Raw genomic sequence first — 22,438 nt, forward strand, 5'->3', positions numbered from 1 at the left:
ATTTTCTTATATTATTCCTTGCTGATATCCTTTATAAAAGTAAGCACTTCTGATAAAAAAAAAATAAGAAAAACAACTTCTTAATCCTAAATTAGCAGAATCTAAATTGATATAAAAAAGTGAGCCAACAAATTCTGAATTATCAAGATACTCTAAAATAACAGCTAAAACATTTGTATATATACATATGCTCATACATACACATATATATCATTCCAAACAGTCTTAATTCAAGGACAAATAACAAAGCCAATTAGACAAGGTGCAAGGATCAAAACATGCCAAAACCATACGCTGTGTGCACTTCATCCAGTAAGAGTCACTATGCATTAAGATTATGAAGGGAACAGGGCGAGATGGAACAGATTCTGTTCATAAGACTGAACATCAAGTATTAACATTCCTTTTTCCCTTTTTGGTACTCCCACTGAAAAAGAGAAATTTTAAGTAGTGTTTAACATAAATATTCTACATCTATGTTTTGTACCTTGAAGGGTTTTGGTTTGGAGAGTTTTTGTTTGGGGTGGGTTTTTTGGTTGGTTGGTTGGTTTTGGTTTTTTGGTTTTTGTTTTTTTTTTTTTTTTTTCCTTTTTGTAGTGTATGTTAGAGTTAATGTACAAGCCTAATTGAAAACTCCAGTCCTGCAAAGATAAACCAGACCCTAGATGAGAGACTAAGAAAAAGAGCCATCTCAAGATGGCAACACTGAAATTCAGGTGTCATTGGATGTCTAAGCCCTTATTAGGGTTATATGTCGGTGGAACTGAAAAGAGTAACCCAGCCTTAAGCACACACAATGCATTTGATTCAGCTGCTCAAACACAGGCTTTGATGACTGTCTGAGAGGTGTAGCAGTAATTAAGATATCTGCTTAACACTTGTAGATCCAACAGAGGACCCAGACTTTTGGGGTCAGTAGCTAAAGGACAGGAGAATAACTTAGAGTATCTTAAATTGTTGTTAGCTATGATTAAGTAACTGAATCAAGCACCTGATGGCTAATTAACTGCATTGTTCTGTCGGCACCATTGACTGGATCTCCACTGACTACGACAGGAGTTTAAGCAGTGTGCATAGAGTTCCACACAGATTTTTATCCTCTGCACAAGAGTTCAGTGACACTGTAAATGAGCGTGATTCCTTCAGGAATTACAGGCACCTCTTCCTATAAGAAGAATTCTAATTTAGTTATTAAAGAATAGATCCCAGTACATTTACTAAGCCACAAAAGACAGCTCCAGTTAATTGTAAAATAAAAAAATAAAATTAAAAAGAAGGGTCGCTACTATTTGAAACAGCAGCTGGAGCATTATTTTTGCCCTGAGGTTCCAAAGACTCCAAGTGGAAGACTTCCCACATAAATACACAATAGTAATAATACACGCATGTTGCGTAAGTACAACACTCCCTAATAACTTCTAACCAGCAGTGAAAAAATGCATGACAAACCAATTAAATGTACACAAATATTTTAAGAGATCCTGTCTTTTCCCAGATCTAGTGCTTGGGAAAAAATGCAAAAGCAAAGAAGATGCTAAGACTCTGTTAATCAGAAATTTTCTTTCCTTAAGCAAAGTTTAAGAAATCATTTCTATAATTTGAAGATACTCTGCTCTAGAAATTATGTCTGCTCTCCTATCAAAGAGTCCGGTTTCAAGGAAACTTGAAACTGCAAATTTCTCTTGTGCTGATATGCCACTTTATAATAATTAAGTTTTCATATTCAAATATGTAAAAGAATGATTTTATATATAATAGACATATTGCACATTTTAAGTAGTAAGCAGATTTAACATAAAGTCAGAGCTCATTTACAAGGCAACTGATGGTTATCGTTTCTACACAGCACAGCATCTCGTGACTACTTTAATCTAATAATGTTAGTAATAATATTCTGAAATGCTTTTCATGAATCAAGACCTGAATTTTCTGAGATATTTTGTTTGAGAAGCACCAGATCAGTTGTTGAGGCATTGGTCGCATACAACCAAAAGAAAAAAAAGGTGGGGATTGGGAAAATTTAACATTTTGCTTAAGATTAATCTGCTATGTGGGAAACATTGTAGCATCCAGAAGATAATTTCTCCAACAGATTCCACGAGTTCAATCAACAGTGACAAGCTGGCACTAAGGTAATGACGTACATCCTTGTGCAAATGCACTAGTTCCTACAGAATAATTACGTGCAGCTTTCTCATAGCAATCAGGAATTTCCTTCAGAGTAGGGCCACGAAAAACTTGAAGAAAAGTTATAGTGAAGTCAATACCAGAGCAACGTTAAACAACACATTTCTATGCAATCTGTGAAGATATGTAGCCAGCTGCTATCGAGATTTCTGCAAGTTTCGTAAGAAAAAGAAGTCTCAGAGGAAAAACTTAAAACAACAAGAATTAAATTAGTTTATAGACATTTCTAGAGAGGAGCTCATCAACAGAAGCATGACCAGCATGACAAGCATGACCAGCTAGCGTTGTGGGTTGGTAAAATGAAAAAAATGGTAGTAGCAATTAATGATTCAATGCTAGATAAAGGTAAGAAGAGGTAGGAAAAGGTCACTAAAGCCTTGAAAGGAAAAACTGATATACTTACAGAGAGGTATTTTTAATACAACAGAAAGGGATGCCCAAACACATGTATGCTAGAAGAAGCTTAGTCAAGTCACGATAAGGAAAATTACATTTAGGCCACAATTTGAAAAGGTATCAATAAGTGAGAAAGAAGAACGTTTGTCGACTCCTTGAGAAAAGGGTGCTATAAGCTAATCAGGACATAAGCGAAAAAGAAAGGAGTAAAAAGAAATGACAAAGAAAAATCTTACAGTTTTTTTTTTCTTTGAAGAAACTGAAGTTCTGTGCAAGACAATGAAGGTGAAGCACGAGGAATTAGCTGAAGTGGAACTATGGGAATTGCAGTTATAGGATTCAGTTAAGTCAGAGAAACTGAGTTACTGAATATATTGCTTTTCTAACATTTCAGATGTCTGTAACAAAGGAAGGGTTATACAGTGTCTAAATTCTTGGCTATGTTTCCTCCTGTGTCATTGCAAGAAATGAAAGAAGCTATAAATCCCTATTAAGTCAACTGGGAGAGAACAAAAAGACAGAATTAGCAAATATACAGAACTCATTTCAGAGTGTAACAGTCTGAAATATAACATGCCAAGAAGTTGTATTAAAACAGAAAGAAAAAAAAACCCTCAATGCAGCACCATACAGGCTTGCCAGGTCAACTGTCTGCCTGCTTCCAATTCTAAACAGACAACCAGCCTCAACTGAGGGGCGGGGGGAGGGAAAGAAAGATATATTGCAGAAAATAAGAGCGGATAATTTTCTAAATGTGAATTCCCCAGCATAACGAAAATTGCTTCGGATACCCAAACTGAATTGATAATGAAGTTAATTAGTGAGCAAACTCTTGAATAAGTTTTTGAATCATTTATATGCATGTATAATTGCTCTGTCACAACATACAGTTAATAGTATTACAGCATATGAAAAGCGATGCATAACAAGTTTGTTACATACATTAAAATATTGTAAACATATGTATCCACACCCACATCAGAAGGTTTCATTTTATTAACATCTACTTAATAATCTTCCTCTCGGAGAGATTCATTTATCATTTTCCAGAAAATAAAAAGCATTCACACCAGTGAACAGACCTGTGCTTCTTATCAATCATTCTAGCAGATACAGTGTTTAGCTCTCTTCCTCTGAATTGTTTTCAGTGCTGTTTTACTTTCCTGCCCATTTATTTTTTATATATGCAAATACGTATATGCATGTTTACATATGCATATGTGTATACAAAGTATGCATGTATGCCTGTACATATATAGAAAAACATACGCAAAAGACAGACATATACATAGGAGTTGCCTGTTGCTATTCCAAGAACATGAAGGAGAGGTGTGTTTTTTGAAGCCACATGGTGTCAAATATACCAAAGGCAAAGACTAGTGTATTCCATCTACAGCTGCCATTGGTAAAAATCCCCCAAGTGTACAATGGCACTGAGGAGGCTGCAATTCAGTTACTTTTCTCAAAAAGCCAGACTATGCAATGTGATCCACCTTCTTTCTTTCTCTATTCTTTCCTGTATTTCTTCAAGGTTTTTGTGCCGCCCCCCCCGCCCCCCGCCCCGTTTATCACCTGTAGAAAAACTCGAAAAAACAGAAAAAAAATTAAATTTAGAATTTTCCCACTCTCAATAGGATGAAAAAGACATTCCTTTCCTTCATAAGTAGGTTATTACGGTTATTACATCTTCTTTAAAGAGAGAAATGTACTTGTAATTGTACATGTACACACTTATCTTCTTAAAAATAATAAACACGAAAAGTAGAAAGAATAATTGTAACTTATTTCCTGCTGCCCTGCCTCTATTTCCCACAAAAGACTCAATGTTCCTTCTGATCGTAGACACAAAAATAATTTCATATGCAGCGTATGAAAGTTATAAAATAGCAAAGAAGTCATAAACTTCATGATGCACAGAACAAAGGAAAAAAATAAGTTTAATTCAAGACATTTTTAAATGAAATATGTAGCTCAGGTTTATTTTCAAATGTCTTGCTTTGCAATTGTGACAGATCAAAAAATCAAACCACCATTTATGTATTTTATTGTGTTAAGTTTTGTTGCAGTTTCCTCTTCGGCCTCTAGGTTTATTTTTTTCCTATGGTGCTAAGACTGTGTAGGAAGAAGCAACAAAAAAATCGGAACAGACCAAGTATAAATACACAAGCAAAACTTTCAACTTAAAACAATCTAAAAACAGTAATTAGTAGATGTATTTAATGTTGTGAGTTTTATCTAGTAAACAGGTAGATGTTTCTAAAAGCTCAAACGCAGCTCTTCAGCACAATGCAGAACAAAATCATTTTTATAAAACTCTCTCTAAAGCTTACCTCGGTATCCTTACTGTTCAATGAAGAAAGTCCTGAGATATTTGTATTCTCACCTCCTTCGGAAGGAAGGAACTGGTAATTCACAGCCTGATACAGAATCTGTAAATACAAAATAAATACAGCTCTCTTACCAGTCAAACAATCAAACGTAAGAATTATGACTGATTTTATAGGAAAGCCAAGAAATTCTGATGTAAAAGCTTTCGCTATAGAAAAACAAGGGTGCAGGGGAAGACAGGGAAAAGAACACATAAGTATTTTTGACATTGTCTCACTGTTTTAGTCCTAGACAAAATAATCTTCCATTCTCTGTGATTTTTTTTGCTAGTTTTCACGCAATGTACTTTTATTTTATTTTTTTATTGTATGTACCCTGCTGTACTACATACGCTAAAGAACTTCCGTGAAAAATATCCATTACCTGAACTGTGCCTCTGAGGTTTTGGGCAACTCCACAGAGACAAGTGTTACACACGATAACAGTTTCATGAGCAGAATTTCCACAGGCCATACAACTGCTGGAAGGTCCACAAAAGACACTTGTATATATCATCTGGTCAGCGTGACCCTCTGATAAATATTTTTTGCATCTCTCTATCTAACTACATAAAAAGACAGAGGGCTTGGACCGAACATGTGGGACCTTTAATGAACAAGAGCTGAAGAGCTTATGCTTAGTTTATGGAGAAAGTCATCACAGAAGAAACTGATTAAACATGATTTGACAGAAATCGTGAATTGGGTTTGGCTTCCTGGGGCAAATACCAAATTAATCATCACTGACCTTTTGCTACAAATGATATTGTACTAATAAAGAAATCTAAGTAACAAATTCAGTCTCAAGTTTTGTGAATGGAGAAGACAGAAAGTTGTTTGCCTTGGAGAAGTGGGATGCAAGAGGGTAACACCCAGTGGCTGAGCAGCTGCACTGCACTATGACTAAATGGGATATGGAGCCTTTAGAAAGAAAGAGACAGTGATATAAAGGCAGTGAACTGCAGTAAGCCTAACAAATTCTGATGTATACAGCACCAAGAGTCTTCAAATTCTAATTCCAGGTATAGGCACGTAAGGGAGGAAACAAGTTTTTCTCATACGCATTGCTATACAAGCAATTTTGTAAAGAAAAAGGCTACGCACTTGCAGCTGCCTTAATTAGAGTGCAGATGTACTGTAGCTATTGCTCCTTTCTCACCCATTCTTCAGCAAGCCCTCTAAGATGTTTTTATTACACAAAGATAAATTTATGAACATTGTGAACTCTTAGACAACTAAGACAAATATGAACTCTTAAACAAGTAAGAGAACGTAGGCCAAACCACAATTACACTGAACAGAAATTTAACATTTTGACAACCTAAATTACTGCACTGCAGTTTCAAATGAAACTTTTCAAAAGGTTTGCTATGTCATCTTGCCATACCTTGTATTTAAATGCCACAATTACGTGTTCTCGCAAATATAATATAATCAGCTGAATATCTAAGATCTGATTCTGTTAAGAAGTCCGTCGTTGCAAACTTAATAAAGATGTCTCAGACATAAAACCTGCTGTAGTTGTTAAAACCATTACATGGTTGAAATCGCTGAGAAAAGAATTTCATTGTATATTGGGTAGAGATCATAAAAATGTAAGAATAGATATTTATGTGGGCATTTAATGAAGTTACATTACAAGGTGTAAGCACCTGGAAAACACTGAAAAAGTTATTTAACTGCATTTACAAATAAAATGTTTAAATCAGGCAATGAATGAAGAAATTAAGAGTACTAAAGATAGAGAACACAATTGCACTTCTACATGATAAGTCAACTCATTATACAGAAATGCTTATAGAGAGACCTAATTTATTGAAATATAACAGTGAAAGTAGAAAAATAGAGTAGAACAAATATAAACTTGTTGGGAGGTGGAACTTAAGGGAACAAACTCAAAAATGAGTACAAGTCCCCTTTACTTTGTTAAGCACCGAACTTGCAGAGAAGAAGTTTCAGAAACACCCACCTGGGTTTGCAATGCACTGCTCACTCCCAACAACGCCTCTATGGCACTTGGGGGACAGTGTGTCAGAGCAAAAGCCATGAGTTCCTGACGCATACCCAAATCATGGTAGCCTTCCGATTGCCCAAGCTGACTGCATACCTCCCAGCTTTTCGAATAACCTGCAAGGGAACAGAAAGCATACTTCCAAGGTTGATAAGCTTCACAAGTCACAGCAGGATGCTGCATAATTCTTACTGAATGAGATAGAGGGCATATGGCATTCCTGCCAACACTTAACATCCCCTGAGAAAGGAACCCTAAAGGCTCCATAAGACACAGATGCAACTCAACTTTAGACTGACCAAGTACATAGACGATTCATTATTATCATATTGTAGATATCAGTACAATAGGCATCTGTCAACCTACAAACAGTATTTTTTACATACTGCAATAAGAAATTCATAATATACTTCACAGCATGATATTAAACACATTAATGTGCTAAACAAAACCAAAAAGTAAAACATATTGCTTAATATAATTATCAGAACCTCAATTAATCTCAGAGTTTCTCCTCTCAACCTCACGGCAGAAAAAAGAGCTGAAGAAACAAATCCCATCTTCCTTAGTATCTTGACACATATGTGCCATTTACCTCCACTCATACTCTCATATATACAAATTACTTAAATACCACAAATATTTCAAGAGTTTTGATAGAAAGGTAGATATGTAAAAGATCTGCATGCTCCTACCAGCTGCAGTCACATATTTTTACCTGTTTGGAAGGGATACAGTGCAGGAAGAACGAGAAATTGTGGTTCCCAGAGGCATACAGAAAAGCTCCCTAAGGTTACGTGTCTAATACTTCAGTAACTGTCTTAATACACACAGCATTTCCAGTGTACATCTCTATTCCATGTATTTGTGCATTACATATGGCAAAAAAAACATTTGCATGGGTTTTGTCTTGCAAAAGAATGATCACAAACAGCTAGGATACATTTTTCCTGCTTTAGGAGGAGATTAAAGGAATCTGGCTGTCACTTCGTCTTGTCAGCTCCTATACTCACACACATCTTTTGTCAGAAAGCCAAGAAATTAAGTTTGGAGATACCCAAACAGACCTGGCAAGTGTCTCTCCAGAAGCCTAGGTCCAGTTTGAAGATACCTGAACTGTCATTTATAATGTACACACAAATATCAGCACTTACTACTACAGCCTACGTTATTGTTTTCAGATTGAAAACTAAATACAAGCCCCCTGTCAAGCTGGGTAACAAAATTTTATTTCTTATAATTATTTACAGAGATGAACAAGTGGGATAGGAACTGCAGAGAAAGATTTTACGCTATGTGAATGTACTTTTGCAAACTGAATAAGTCTTAAGAAAGATATTGAAATATCTTCTTTTCATAAAGAATTTTAAAAAGAAACATGAATGTGTGTGTTATGAATGTGCATGGACCAATATACATGTTTAACCTCAATAGAGTTACACATGAACATACATTAACAAAAACATAATACCCGAACATAGCAAATGGGATTTAAAAAACATGACAAATTGAAACTTTTTTCCTTTGCATTCTTACAAGAAAAAAAAAAAGTAACGAGGAGACAATTAAAAATGGAATCCCCACTGGGATATATTTTGAGCTTCTGTTGTAAAAAATAAAGGATTATCTGAATGACAGTATGCAACTTCAGTTGAGAGATCCCAGTGAACTAAATCTGGACCAGCATTGCTCCAGAAGTCACCGTGGCTTAAGTATTTTGTAATTCTGTAACTAAATGGAGTTCCTCCTCCATGACAAAAGGATTTGTCATATTTAAAACCACCTGCCTTTTACATTTGACATGTTTATGTCAGCTGATTTCCACAAACAAGACGTAACTGATTTTTGAATTAAATGGACCGATCCGAAGCAGCATACTTCACAGTAAGCTGAGAGTCAGCACTCAGATTTCCACTCCCATCACCCCACGCCACCCCCATTTCTCTTCACCTGTGGCCATAAGCTCCTGGCAATGCATACTAGCTGCTTTGTAGTCCTGGAAGCTGAGAGCTTGTTCCACTAGAAGTATGAGAACTTGACCTTTTCTCTCCATCTGATCATCTCCTGTAAGAAAAATTCAGCATTTTTATTAGTTAATTGGAATTAATGGTCAACTTTATTTCTTAAGAAAACTGTATGTCACAACGTGAAAAGCCCATCTTGAAACTGTAGCAGAAATAAAATTATCTGCTTTTTCCTGAAGGAAACAATAAAACCAGTTATGTATTTTTAAAAACATTGGCATCATAGCTGGCTAAAGAAACTACACAGCATATTATGGCTAGGTTAAAAAAAATGTTTTGAAAACTGTATTTATGTGATGGCCAAGACATAGATCAAAACTGATATTTAAAGTATGTGACATATAAATCAAAATCCTGACATTGAAAAAAAAACATCTGTGAACTGTAACAGAAGAAGAATTTTGAAATTTTTAATTGTTTTGTTACAGTATACAAAGCCCCAATTTAAACTCCCACGTCACAGAACCAAATAATTCATGATATGTGGAAAACATCGGTATTTAGGAATTCCTACCCTCATAAATTGAGTGAGTAAAACTGAAACTATTTTTTCCACACCAAAGATGCATCTTGGTCACCAGACCCTCTGGACAATGCCTCTTCCCGCAGTTACAAGTCGAAAGTAACACTTCAGATACTAATGATCTCATGAGAGTTATTTACTGACACCAGTTGGTCCAGTCTTGAGCTCAAAAGAGCGTGTATGCCCATGCATTAGATGAGAAGGTGACTAAACATATGCAGGAAAAAATTAATCTCACGCTATTCGTTATAATTTAGGAAAGAAGGATGGCAAGAAGCTAATAAAAGTGCATGGATTTTTTCAATACAAGCTCTTTGCTCGTGTTTCTCCCCTATTATCAGAAGCGATTTAACGCAGTCACTGTTGTTACAGTCATTTGAAAAGGGCACTGCTTTATGAAACTGTATTACTACAACTTGTGAAATGCAAATACTTCAGAAGGTTAAACAGACCCGGTTCCAAAAACCATTTAAAGAGTACAGGTTTTTAAATTTAAAGCCGTCATTTTTAACTCTACTTTGTAGGTCCGTACATGCAGGCCAAGCAAATTTCTTTTTAAAGCTTTCTCAAAAGAGAAGATCTAGCAGTTGCACTAGAATGACATTCAGAGAAGTGAAGTTATCCTAATTATTGAACTCAATCAAGATTTCCCCTAATCCCGGCACGTCGTAACTAACTCAGCTGGGAGAACAGGTTGGCTTCCCATCATTTTATCTTTTGGCCTCTTGCTCTATGTACTGCCAACACACAATGTTGCAAATTAATCACATCCAAGGCTCTTCTGTTGCAGAATTTTGCCCTCTGGAACCTGGGACCTTCTCATCCCAGCAAAGCAATTACAGATGACAAAGAGGTGCTTCCATCTACACGAGCTAAATGTGAACTGTCATTTCTATATGCAAGAGATCCGTACTTGGCACTCACCTTCCGATGCCCACTTCACCCTGACAGCTTTACTACTTACAGAGAGATTTGACTAAGTAGCAGACACAAATAAAAGGCAAGAGAAATAATTAAACCATTGTCCCTCAAATGTCAGCTAGACAAAATAATCACTGCTATTTATGACTAGTTGGGAGTAGTAATAAATGGGTAGTAATAAGTGAGTGGGATTGAAGGGAAGAGAGGAGAAATACTCAAAGCAAGGAATGGTTTTCTTCCTAACTGTGCTTGAGCAGACACATGCTGAAAAGTCCCCCATCCCCAATGTTTTAGCTAATTAGTTCTGATGCAGTAGGATACATCTCTGCATGTTTTACAAAAGCACAAGCATATAACATAAGGATCGTTTTCCTTCCAGTCCATGGCTATACTTGCTCATCTTATCTCCACCGTTCACCCATTTAAACTCCCATTGTCTTGATAAAGTCACACCATTATCCATGCCAAACAGCCCTCAGCTCCCACACCACCTGAGACAGAAGCACAGCCCCAGCCCTTTTTCCATGCAGCTTTTGTTGCCTCAACTGTTCAGTCACTTAAAACACTACCTGCTGCAGATAGCAGCACCTTCTTGTTCTTCTATTCAAACGTGAAATTCACTGCTTCAGATTCATGACCCCTCATTTGAAGGTATTTTTAATAACAAAGTCTTATAAAAGTGGAAGTTTTGAATTCTGAATTGCTCCTCTTGCAATTTTGACAGACATCCAAGATTTTAAACCAAGAAAGGTTCAATGAGAAGACATTAAAATGGTGACCTTATTATATTACACAGTAATTCTGCACTAAGCCTCAATGTTAATGTCTGACATCCAGACTCAAACAAATCAAGTTCAGGAACTGGAATGGATATCTTAGTTTTTGTTTCCCTTTTATTAATTGTGAAAATTTGTGCGTGTTCAGCTCCTTGGGACTATTACCTTCTTATGTTGTAAGGAAAATGCATTTATATTCTAATGGTTATTCCACTCAGTAAGATTTAAGTCTCCAAAATTCTTTCCATCTCCTTTCGTTACAATGTCTAGCATTCAAATAGAAGTTGATACAAGCAGATATGACATTATCTGAAAGGAGGTTGTAGAAAGGTGGGGGTTGGTCACTTCTCCCAAGTAACAAGCGATAGGACAAGAGGAAACGGCCCCAAGTGGCACCAGGGGAAGTTCAGATTGGATATTAGGAAAAGTTTCTTCACTGAAAGGGTTATCATTGGAACAGGCTGCCCAGGGAAGTGGTTGAGTCATCATACCTGGAGGCATTTAAAAGATGTGTAGATGTGGTGCTTAGGGACTTGCTTTAGTGGTAACTTGGCAGTATTTCATTAACGTTTGGACTCAATGATCTTAAAGGTCCTTTCCAACCTAATGATTCTATTAGAAATGATGACAGGAAAAATACCGAAGCTCAGAAATAATAGAAAGTATTTTTTTCTTGAGAAATAAAAGATGTTCAAATACTTTTTAAAAGTTTGGATCCAATTTGGGTCGTATAAAGAAAAAAATAAAAGCTTGTTGAAACACTTTGAGTAAGATGCATGCTGTATTTGTGAGTGAATGAAACAACATTATCCTGAGTGAAACCATGTCATAAAAACTTAAATGGTCTCAAAATTGTATGTATACTCCAGAAATTCCATGTCACCTACATTTAGGAGATCAGAAACCAGCTGTATGGTTACTTCCACACATGTAAAGCAGGAAAGTCAGTGTTGAGGAAGCTGGATTTCAAAAATAAGCTCTGACTTAGGAACATGCACAAAGCTTAGAGTTACCAGAATTAGCCTATGGATATTAAAATTAACTAAATTACCACAGAAAGTGGTGAGAAAACAGAATAACGAACAGAAAACATTTCTTGAGAACGTGACTCAAGAAATAAAGAGCAACGCTCCCTAGATCTTTTTGATACACAATCACAGTAGAGAAGATGCTCTTAATTTCTAATACGTAAGTTCGTGGGATGTTTTTACTCTTTTTTGCTCCTCTATTTTGTAAGCAAGTAATTACATAAAGTGAATTCTTTCACACCATTCCTTAACCAAGAGTGTGGATTAAGTGAGGATCACGAGACACCGAACAGCTCCAGCTCCCTGAGCAGGTGCAGATTTTCTGGCTGTCATCCTGAGCACATACTCCCCCACTCACTTTGCCCATCTGTGAAATTAAGATAACACTCATGTGCTTACTTTACAGAGGTAGTGATGTGAAGCTTAACTAGAGTTTACTGTCATTAATCAAGTACTTTAAAGCAATTAAGAACCTAGCTGATATATCATTACCTAAGCAATATTTCAGCTTTGGTAAGTATGAATATAAATTCTATTACTCACTCTCAGTGCTGCTCTCTAAAAAAACCGTATTCAGGGAACACGGCTCCCAAAGCTCTTTGAGGATGACCATGTGCACTCTACTCTCGGGTGCACAGCAAATGCATTCTTTTAGAATTGAAATTAAAATATAAATGCTCATATTATTTTATAAGCTATGTATTATATATAGTATAGCATAGCACATACTATATACTCTATACATACACACAAATATGTATAAAATTTATATAAGTATGGATAGATGTAGTAAGCACGTCTTTCACAATCAGTGACCATGTGTGGTGGGTGGCAGGGGGAGTAAAGAGGGGGAAATGCCAAAACAAATTCCCGCAGTTAGCAGATAAAGCACAAGAAAGCACTCTACTCGTAGATACGCACGGTGGATCGGGAATGGAAGGGACTGTAAATTTGAGCATGCATAACCAATACCAATAAGTATGTTCCGCAAGACAACTTCCTTCACAGCAAAGGTGGCTCATACATCAGGATAATTGTGTAAGTAGTGAAAACCAATTAGGGACAAAAAACAATTCTTTCTCCCAGAAGCGCTTTATCTAATTCTTCATTAAGCAAGTCCATAAAGTTCAATCCCTAGATTCTTTTTCAACATCCAGACTCATCCCAATAAATCTCCATAAAGCTTTCATCATAAGCTGTTAGAAATCAAGTTACCCTTTCTCAGTAGTTTTAAACCTGCTAACAAAGACTATCTGTGCTAAATCTGCAAGGAAGGTTTTCCTTTTCTAATATTCAGTTTAAAACAAATTATGCTCATTCACAAATCTTAAAATCTGTATGTGTGAGGTGTCCTTTTGGCTACAAACTAATTTGTGGAATAATATTAGCATTTGTTACCATTGTTATGGCTACCAACTCCTAAAATAACTCTTAATCATACTAGTAATTAATTGTAAATCAATAACTTAAGTTACAAGTCAACGGATACAGAAATATCATTTCTACGTGTTTTTCTTTAATTAATATTTTTTTTATCCCTACTATTGAATTTTACGAAACTCTTCATTTGCAGACTATGATTAAGCATTCCACTGTTTTTAAAGGTATTATTAAACATAAATCATAAACAATTTTAAATTCAGAGTAGGGTTACCTATTCCAACACTCACTGGAAGTACATACGGCAGTAATTGAGGACCAGAGAGTGAAGATCTACAGACGTTCTTTAATTTGTTGGGAAAATACTACATTTGCATGCATGACTTAAAACAGTGATGGCAATCATGCTTCCACTGTATGCTTTTGGTTACTCTTGTGGATACTTGTCAATGGGATGGAATGTCAGGCACAAAAAACCTGCAGTAATAGTGGTATGCCGTTTATAGCTTTCAAGTCCAGAAAAACTAAAAAAAAAAAAAAGTTAAAAGAAATACTGAGTTTCTTAAAATGAAAGTAACCTGTTTTCCATAGCCCATCTCCTGCAACAAGTAAGTTTAGACAAAATTCACAGCTAAGGCATTCTCACACTGAATCCATATCTTGCTTATAAATGAATATCCTGTACAGAAAATAGTATTTCTAGATAAGTCATACAATTAGTCATCCCTCAGTGAGAGTGAAATCACAAAAGTTTTAATCACAAAAGCTTAAAACTACATATAAAAAAAAACCAAAACAAAACCAAAAAAGAAAAACCACAAAACAACTCCCAGCACAGTCACCACCACAGAAAGTCACCACTGGAAGTGTTTTCTTACTGTTTTTTCCCTTTCAAATAAATGTTAATCTATAACCAAGAGATAATTTTGGAAGTGACTGACTTATTTAGCGTAAGACATAAGAAAAGCAAGTGTCAAAGTATGGTTGAGCAAGGAGCTTCTGAAAAAGCTCAAGTGGAAGAAGGAAGCCTACAATAAGTGGAAGAAGGGACTGATCCCTTGGGAGGATTACAAGAATGCTGCCAGAGCGTGCAGGGATGAGACAAGGAAAGCCAAGGCCACCTGGGAATTAAACCTGGCCAGGGATATCAAGCTCAACAGGAAGGGCTTCTACAAGTATATTGGAAGCAAAAGGAACACCAGAGAAGTTGTGGGCCTACTGTTGAATGAGACAGGAGCCATGGTGACGGAGAATGCGGAGAAGGCGAAGTTACTGAATGCCGCCTTTGCTTCGGTCTTTACTGCTCAGCCCAGCCCTCAGGAGTCCCAGGCTTTGGCGGAAGTAACGGGGAAAGAAGAAGGCTTCCCTTGGGTTGAGGAGGATCGAGTGAGGGATCAATTAGATATTCGCAAGTCCATGGGCCCCAATGGGATGCACCCAAGAGTGCTGAGGGAGCTGGCGGAAGTCATTGCTGGGCCGCTCTCCATCATCTTTGAAAGGTCCTGGAGAACAGGCTAGGTGCCTGAGGACTGGAGGAAAGCCACTGTCACTCCAGTCTTCAAAAAAGGCAAGAAGGAGGAGCCGGGGAACCACAGGCACTCACCTCCATCCCTGGGAAGCTGATGGAACAGCTCGTTCTGGGCGTCATCTCAAGGCGTGTGGAGGAAAAGAAAGCTATAAGAAGTACTCAACATGGATTCACCAAGGGGAAATCATGTCTCACTAATCTGATAGCCTTCTATGATGGCATGACTGGATGGATAGATGAGGGGAGGGTGGTAGATGTGGTCTACCTTGACTTAAGCAAGGCGTTCGACACGGTCTCCCACAGCATCCTCATAGGGAAGCTTAGGAAGAGTGGGCTTGATGAATGGACAGTAAGGTGGGTAGATAACTGGTTGAAAGACAGAGCTCAGAGGGTCGTGATTAGGGGCACAGAGTCTAGTTGGAGGTCAGTGACGAGTGGTGTTCCCCAGGGTCAGTACTGGGTCCAGTCCTCTTCAATATATTTATGAATGACCTGGAGGAGGGGATAGAGTGCACCCTCAGCAAGTTCGCAGATGACACAAAGCTGGGGGGGTGGCTGACACACCGGAAGGCTGTGCCGCCATACAGAGAGACCTGGACAGGCTGGAGATCTGGGCAAAGAGGAACCTTATGAAATTCAATAAGGGCAAGTGTAGGGTGCTGCACCTGGGGAGGAATAACCCCATGCACCAGTACAGGTTGGGGGCTGACCTGCTGGAGAGCAGCTCAGTGGAAAGAGACCTGGGAGTCCTGGTGGACAACAGGATGACCATGAGCCAGCAATGTGCCCTTGTGGCCAAGAAGGCCAATGGCCTCCTGGGGTGCATCAAGAAGAGTGTGGCCAGCAGGTCGAGGGAGGTCATCCTCCCCCTCTACTCTGCCCTGGTGAGGCCGCACCTGGAGTACTGTGTCCAGTTCTGGGCTCCCTGGTTCAGGAAGGACAGGGAACTGCTGGAGAGGGTGCAGCAAAGGGCTACCAAGATGATGAGGGGACTGGAACACCTCTCTTAAGAAGAAAGGCTGAGGGATTTGGGTCTCTTCAGTCTGGAAAAAAGACAGCTGAGGGGGGACCTTATCAACACTTATAAATCCTTAAAGGGTGGGTGTCAGGAGGATGGGGTCAGGCTCTTTTCAGTGGTGCCCAGGGACAGGACAAGAGGTAATGGGCACAAACTTGAGCATAGGAAGTTCCACCTAAACATGAGGAGGAACTTCTTTCCTTTGAGGGTGGCAGAGCCCTGGCACAGGCTGCCCAGAGAGGTGGTGGAGTCTCCGTCTCTGGAGACATTCAAAACCCACCTGGACGCGTTCCTGTGCAACCTGCTCTGGGTGACCCTGCTCTGGCAGGGGGGTTGGACTAGATGATCTCAAGAGGTCCCTTCCAACCCTATGATTCTATGAAAGCAGCGTATTACTTACCAAGATTCACTCTTGAAATACACTTTTACTACTAAAACTCCATACTTACCACAGGAACAACCACTAGAGTTATTCCTGAGATTAACCATTAAAGTCAGAGCCCACTCTCAGAATAAATACGTACTTTGTAGTGTAAGTAGTAGTTTTTAAGTCATTCACCTGCTTAAATATTAACTACCTCACACATTCATCTTCTGGTTTTCTCTGTTTTCAGTGGCGTCTCAGTAAGTGCCACTGTGATTGTAACACCAACACACAGACATTACCACATCAATGAATTCCCTGAAGTTCTCTACCTAATATGGATAAACTGGACAAAATACTTTGTTTTTAAGCTTCACAGAATCACTGTGGATTTTGTTTTTCCTTCTTTCATACAAAGAGAAACATTTAGATTCAATAAGAAGGTATGCCAAAAAATCAGCAGCATTAGCCTAAAGAACCCAGAATATTAAGAAGAAAAATTGACAGATTTTAACTTGATGTGGGAGGAAGCAGAAAGGAGAGGGAAAGAGCTGTACAGCAATCTTGTCTTCTGAATCAATATGGAGATTATTTTTTTCCAGAAGTCTTGCAAGCAAAGAAAAAATAAGAGAAGTTTTGACTGTCATTCTAACTTTTTTACAGAACAGGAGAGAGATTACATGTAAAATGAACAGATATGTCGATTGAATCAAGCTACCAAACATGGTACCATCCCCTGCCATCTTTCAAATAGTAGCACTACCTAACAGAAGCACTGAGCTTACCAGAGTCACGACGACTTTCCCAGCGATCCCCTTCTTTAGTATCTAGGCATCTCAAGAGGTCAACATTCTAACTTCTGTACCTCTGTTCATAACCTCACCCAACCCCCCTGAATATCTCCCTCCCTATATATAATATGCAAAAATTACCACTACTAAGCTTCCTGAAAACATAACAAAATATTCTTAGATGATTTAACGGATAGAGAAACTAGCCAAGCATGCATCAGTGGCAAAGGCGCAATACGTTGATTTTACACACCACACTGCGTGAAATATGCATTTCTATTTCATATTTTGTATTTCTACATTGTATTTCTACATCATCAAAATACAGCAGTATTGTATTTGCAGCTGCATTGATGAAATATTTTTCAAAAAGCAGAAGGTCTGCCATACACTTTAGATAGCCCATCTAAAAAAAATAAATAAATATGCTATCCTTAGGATTCAATTCTTGAAGATGTTCAGCTCCTCAAATGAATATTTAGGCTAACACGTTATTTTTAGCGCACAAAGGAGATACACGAACTTAGAAAAAAGTCTAACAGCTGAAGTTTATGCATTACAGATGACTTCTTTTCTCCTCTGATTTAATAATAGTCCCATTTAAACTATGTTATTTGACAGAGACAATAAGATTTACTGGAATTTTAGTACTACCAATTAACTGTAGGACAAAATATTCTCAGCCACAACTCTCCAATCTGAAATAAACTTTTACTCAAAATCCAGATTAGGCAAGGCTTTTTTTATTTTAGGTATTAGTGGAACGTCAGAGCACTGACAATATCAGCTATTTTACAGATAAAATACTCCATTCATGTAAAATATTTCATTCCTCCCCAATGACTGCTCTACCAGATGACTTTTTAGTGATATCCTTGAACACACATTCTAATGATCAGCTCAAATGTTCTAAAGCATAACACAAATGCATGCTGCATTGCAATTCAGCGTCTTATTAGCTTACAGCTTACCTGCAACCCTTAGCAAATTTGCAAGTCCCAGGAGCTTAGCAGACTGCTTATAGTTCGTTGGCATCTGAGCAAGACAGTCCTTGATGAGACTAAGTCGATCCGAACATAAACGCACTGTTGAAAGAGGAACTGGTGTTAGAGACTATACAAATGAACCCTACTGCTGTATTTCTGGTTAAACAAAGAAGACACAGAAAGAGTGCTAGGGAGTATAAGAATGCAAACATAAACTGTAAACCAGCACGAAGTTACTTGCGTGCAGATCCTCAATTATACCTATAAACAGAAAGTTAAAATAACACTACAATATAACCAGCCCTAATCACTAGCAAGTCAGGCTGGGAAGGGAGGAAGAAGAGGGAGACTGATCTGACTCAAAGTTTTTAAATTTATATGACTAACCATATGCCTTCATACAATGTTTTTTTGAAACATCATTTTTGCAACATTCTCAGAAAAACTGCTACAACAGACATTAACTTTTAATTCAGAATGTTGTAAATAACTACCATTTCATGCAACATTTGATTTTAGGGTGGACAGGATACACCACACAGACTGAAAGAACCGTCAGAGGCAAAATTTTTAGGCTGTTTTAATTTACATGAATATTTTCTGAGCAAGTGGAAGGATGGCTGCAAATCACCAGGTTGTATTAACCATATCCTGAGAAGCTTATAATTAGTACTGTGTTTCAAAAAATATTTTACCAGGAATTAAACAAAAACCTTAGCTGTATAATTTAATATCATGAACCAATTTCAGTGCTCCTTTTTAGCTACTTAGCAAGTGGCTAACTTCAGGCTGCTGCTTTAAAAAGGTAACATTTTCATACCATGCAAGTTCTAAGAACACAGAGAAACAGCATGTGGATCTTCCACTTAACACTCAGCAAGACAGTAATATCTGCATGGGGGGATAAACTCTCCATTAGCATATTGGGCCTAAAACATGTGATATAAGGCCTCTCAGTAAGAGCAAAGAGGCACTCGCATAATGAAAATTCTTAATAAATTCTGGAAGTCAAATTAGACCAAAACAAATTAAGAATGCAGAAGCAGGAAAAGGCTAAACTTTTAGTTTCATTTTTACTATTCTATCACACACATGTATTAGTAGTATACAGCAATGATTGTGTAAGCAAGATTTTTTGAAATATCTAACATAACTGAAAGTAATCTGAAATACCATGGGTCAAACACTTTCAATAAATACGGACTTTTCTTCACCTTTTATGTTAATAAGGACTCTCCAAACCATGTTTTATTAGAATATACCATAATAGTAGTTCACAACCTTAACCGCTGAGTTTGCTAAAAATAAAAGCAGGGGAAAAGCTCTACAGAGAGCTAAACATAAAAGTGCCAATAAAAGTCTATTGCTAATTCTTACTGTGGGAATAGCAGATCCTTAATGTTATTTTAATGAAATTCTATCAAAGTAACTGACCATTTAAAGGCTTTCATTAAAACTTTAAAACATAATTTTAATCTTATTAGATTAATTTGATTTACATGAAAGATACTGAAGAAAGGGTAAGTAAGGATCATTAATGATATTACAGGAATGATTTCACATATGCTAATTAATCTAGATCACTTGTATTACACATACTGTTAATGCAACATTATGTTTCCACCTTTTTTTTTTTTTTAAGAGATACCTTGACATCCACACTGAAAAAGATGAAGAAAATAAATGTGTATTTTCTGCAGTCTGACCAAACTGACTAAAAAGAGTAATTCTCCTCTAGAAGTCAGCTGTGCAATGTTGCAAGATCTAGAAACCATACTTATTCTCAGTCAGAAATGGTAATACTCCTGAATATAATGTATGGAACATCAGATCACTTTAAAGGAATACTTGGAAAAGAAAAAAAAAAAAAAAAAGGAAAAAAGAAGACACGAAAGTGAAGTAACAACAGCCACTAAGAACATCCAGTTCATTTTTCACAGAGCCACAAGTGTTTTCCATAAATCCCAGTATGTCTCTGCACAATGCCAGAATTAAAGCTCTACCATCAGCACGTTTCATTGGTACCCAGTGCTCTTCTCAGCCAGTTCTTTTAGAGTGTTTTCAGTATCAGTGTCCACACAGTTTCACACAGTTGCCCACATAACATACCTTCAAGCTTCACTGAATGCCAGTTAGATGAGCTCTCTTATTTCTTTCACTTAAAAAACTAGGTTAGTTAGCTTGGCACAATCTATAAGCAATAAAATATACTTATTGTCCATAATCTTTTTTTTTTTTTTTTTTTTTTTTTTTTTTTTTTTTACAACTTCTGTCCAACAACTCTCCATACCATTGGAGTCAGAGGCTCAAAATCAGATTTAAAATTTTAATCAAGTTGTCAAAAGAAACACTTAGTAAAAGTTCACTTCCATTGCCACTGGGTTTTATATACTTCAAACTGAAACAGCTTAGTGGAGACATGAAAACTGCCTACGCATAAGATACCCCTCTCCCACCCATTATTTTAAAGCTCATCAGCAAGCGCAGACTATTTTGCAAATAAAAGATGAGCTCAAACTATTTCTGAAGTTACCAGGAGCTTCAGATACTCAGTACTGTAATTATTAAAAAGTCCTGCTAAAAATAAGTCCCAAAACACAGATTCCATATGCAGACACCTAGATAAGCTGAAAAATGTTTTTAAATAAATCATTTTTTGATATGTGCCTCTTTGAGGCAGGGAACAGACCTTTTAGTTTACTCACGCAACAGTCATGCAGTAGTAAACCATTTGTCATGCGTATTTATGCATATAAAAATATGCAGTACCTTGTAACGGTAATATTTTCACTCCAAATTCTTCAAGGTAGCCAAGAGCACGAATGAGATCAAGCTCCTCCTGAATAGCACTCGGACAGTCTACAATAAGTTGTAGGCAGCACCTAAATAGGAAGGAAATATTTTTTTCTAAAGATTGCTGAATGAATTCAAAGTTACATTTATGGAAAAAGTTCACCTGTGAATAAAAAAAAAAGCCCCAAAAAAACACGAAAAACCCAAACCCCACTCACTTCCTGGGTTTATGAAATGTCAAAATACTCACTAGTCCTGTAACACATATTGTAAGTGTTTGGCACTATTTCTCTGTTACGTCTGGCTAAACATTTTAACCAAATTCTATTCTTGGATTGCCACAATCTTCTTCACCTAGTTGTGATAAGAACATCACCTAAACTCTCTTGAATTTAGACCTGCAATGAATTTAACGGAAGACATTGAAGATGTATGTACTTAAATATGTAATTACTTAGGGAAATATCCTATCACTATTGCAATTTGGTGCTGCAATATACTAGAAGATAAAAGCAAAATTCCATAAAACATTGATTGGACATGAAATGTTAGAGCCGTTGTCACAAATTCAGTCTCCTCAAGTAGATTCAGCAAACGAAAACAAAGCTGATTAAAAAAACACCCACACAAAATTGCTCTGAAGAATAATCGATGCATACAGTTATTAAGACATTATTTAAAATAAACTTTTTTTAAATCACGTTTTATGGATATTATATTGACATCATCAGGTTTTAGACCAAGTTTTTAAACAAAACTTGCATTCTAGTACACTATGTTCTTACGTAGTTTTAGTAATACATGTTTAATAAAAATCCAAATGCAAAATAGTCCCAATGATTTTAAACGGCTTAATTCATCATGCACGTTAAATTGTGAAAACATTTTATTTGTGCAATTTGTCACATGGCTTTTATCTCCACATGTTAATTAAGAAATAGACATGCTTACATCAAAGTTGTAGGTTAGCTATATCCCCATTTGATGCCATCACATTTTTCAGGAGCACTGACAAACATTTCAGGTAAAGTGGAGATTAAAACAGGAGTGGAAGGCAAGAGAACTAGCTAAAGATAAGATAAATATGTTACATCTAAAACAACTCACAGAGGAAGGTTACTAGGAGACCTACACGCTGTGATAATCACTCACGGAAATAAGTTGTTACCATTAAACAACCAACTGGAGAAAAGTCACAGAAGGACCAAAACATCTTATTAAACAGAATAAACACATGGTCACGCATTCATCGCAAGGATTCAAACTATAAAGTGCATATTTTGAAATATCACCATAAAACCATAAGATAAGAGTTGATCATGGGACCCTTATGAGATATTAAAAGC

At 37.0% G+C, this 22,438-nt stretch overlaps 1 protein-coding gene across 1 annotated transcript in view; it reads right to left on the reverse strand.

The window, feature by feature from the left end:
* NBAS (NBAS subunit of NRZ tethering complex) overlaps positions 1 to 22,438 on the reverse strand; it is a 194,984-nt gene that overhangs the window by 111,820 nt on the left and 60,726 nt on the right. The window contains 5 exon segments of the mRNA XM_063330494.1: positions 4,914 to 5,012; positions 6,919 to 7,076; positions 8,911 to 9,024; positions 18,285 to 18,398; positions 21,069 to 21,181. Coding sequence (XP_063186564.1) covers positions 4,914 to 5,012; positions 6,919 to 7,076; positions 8,911 to 9,024; positions 18,285 to 18,398; positions 21,069 to 21,181 — 598 coding nt within the window.

The sequence above is a fragment of the Chroicocephalus ridibundus genome, chromosome 3, assembly GCF_963924245.1.
Source record: "Chroicocephalus ridibundus chromosome 3, bChrRid1.1, whole genome shotgun sequence".
NCBI classification, from domain to species: Eukaryota; Metazoa; Chordata; class Aves; order Charadriiformes; family Laridae; genus Chroicocephalus; species Chroicocephalus ridibundus.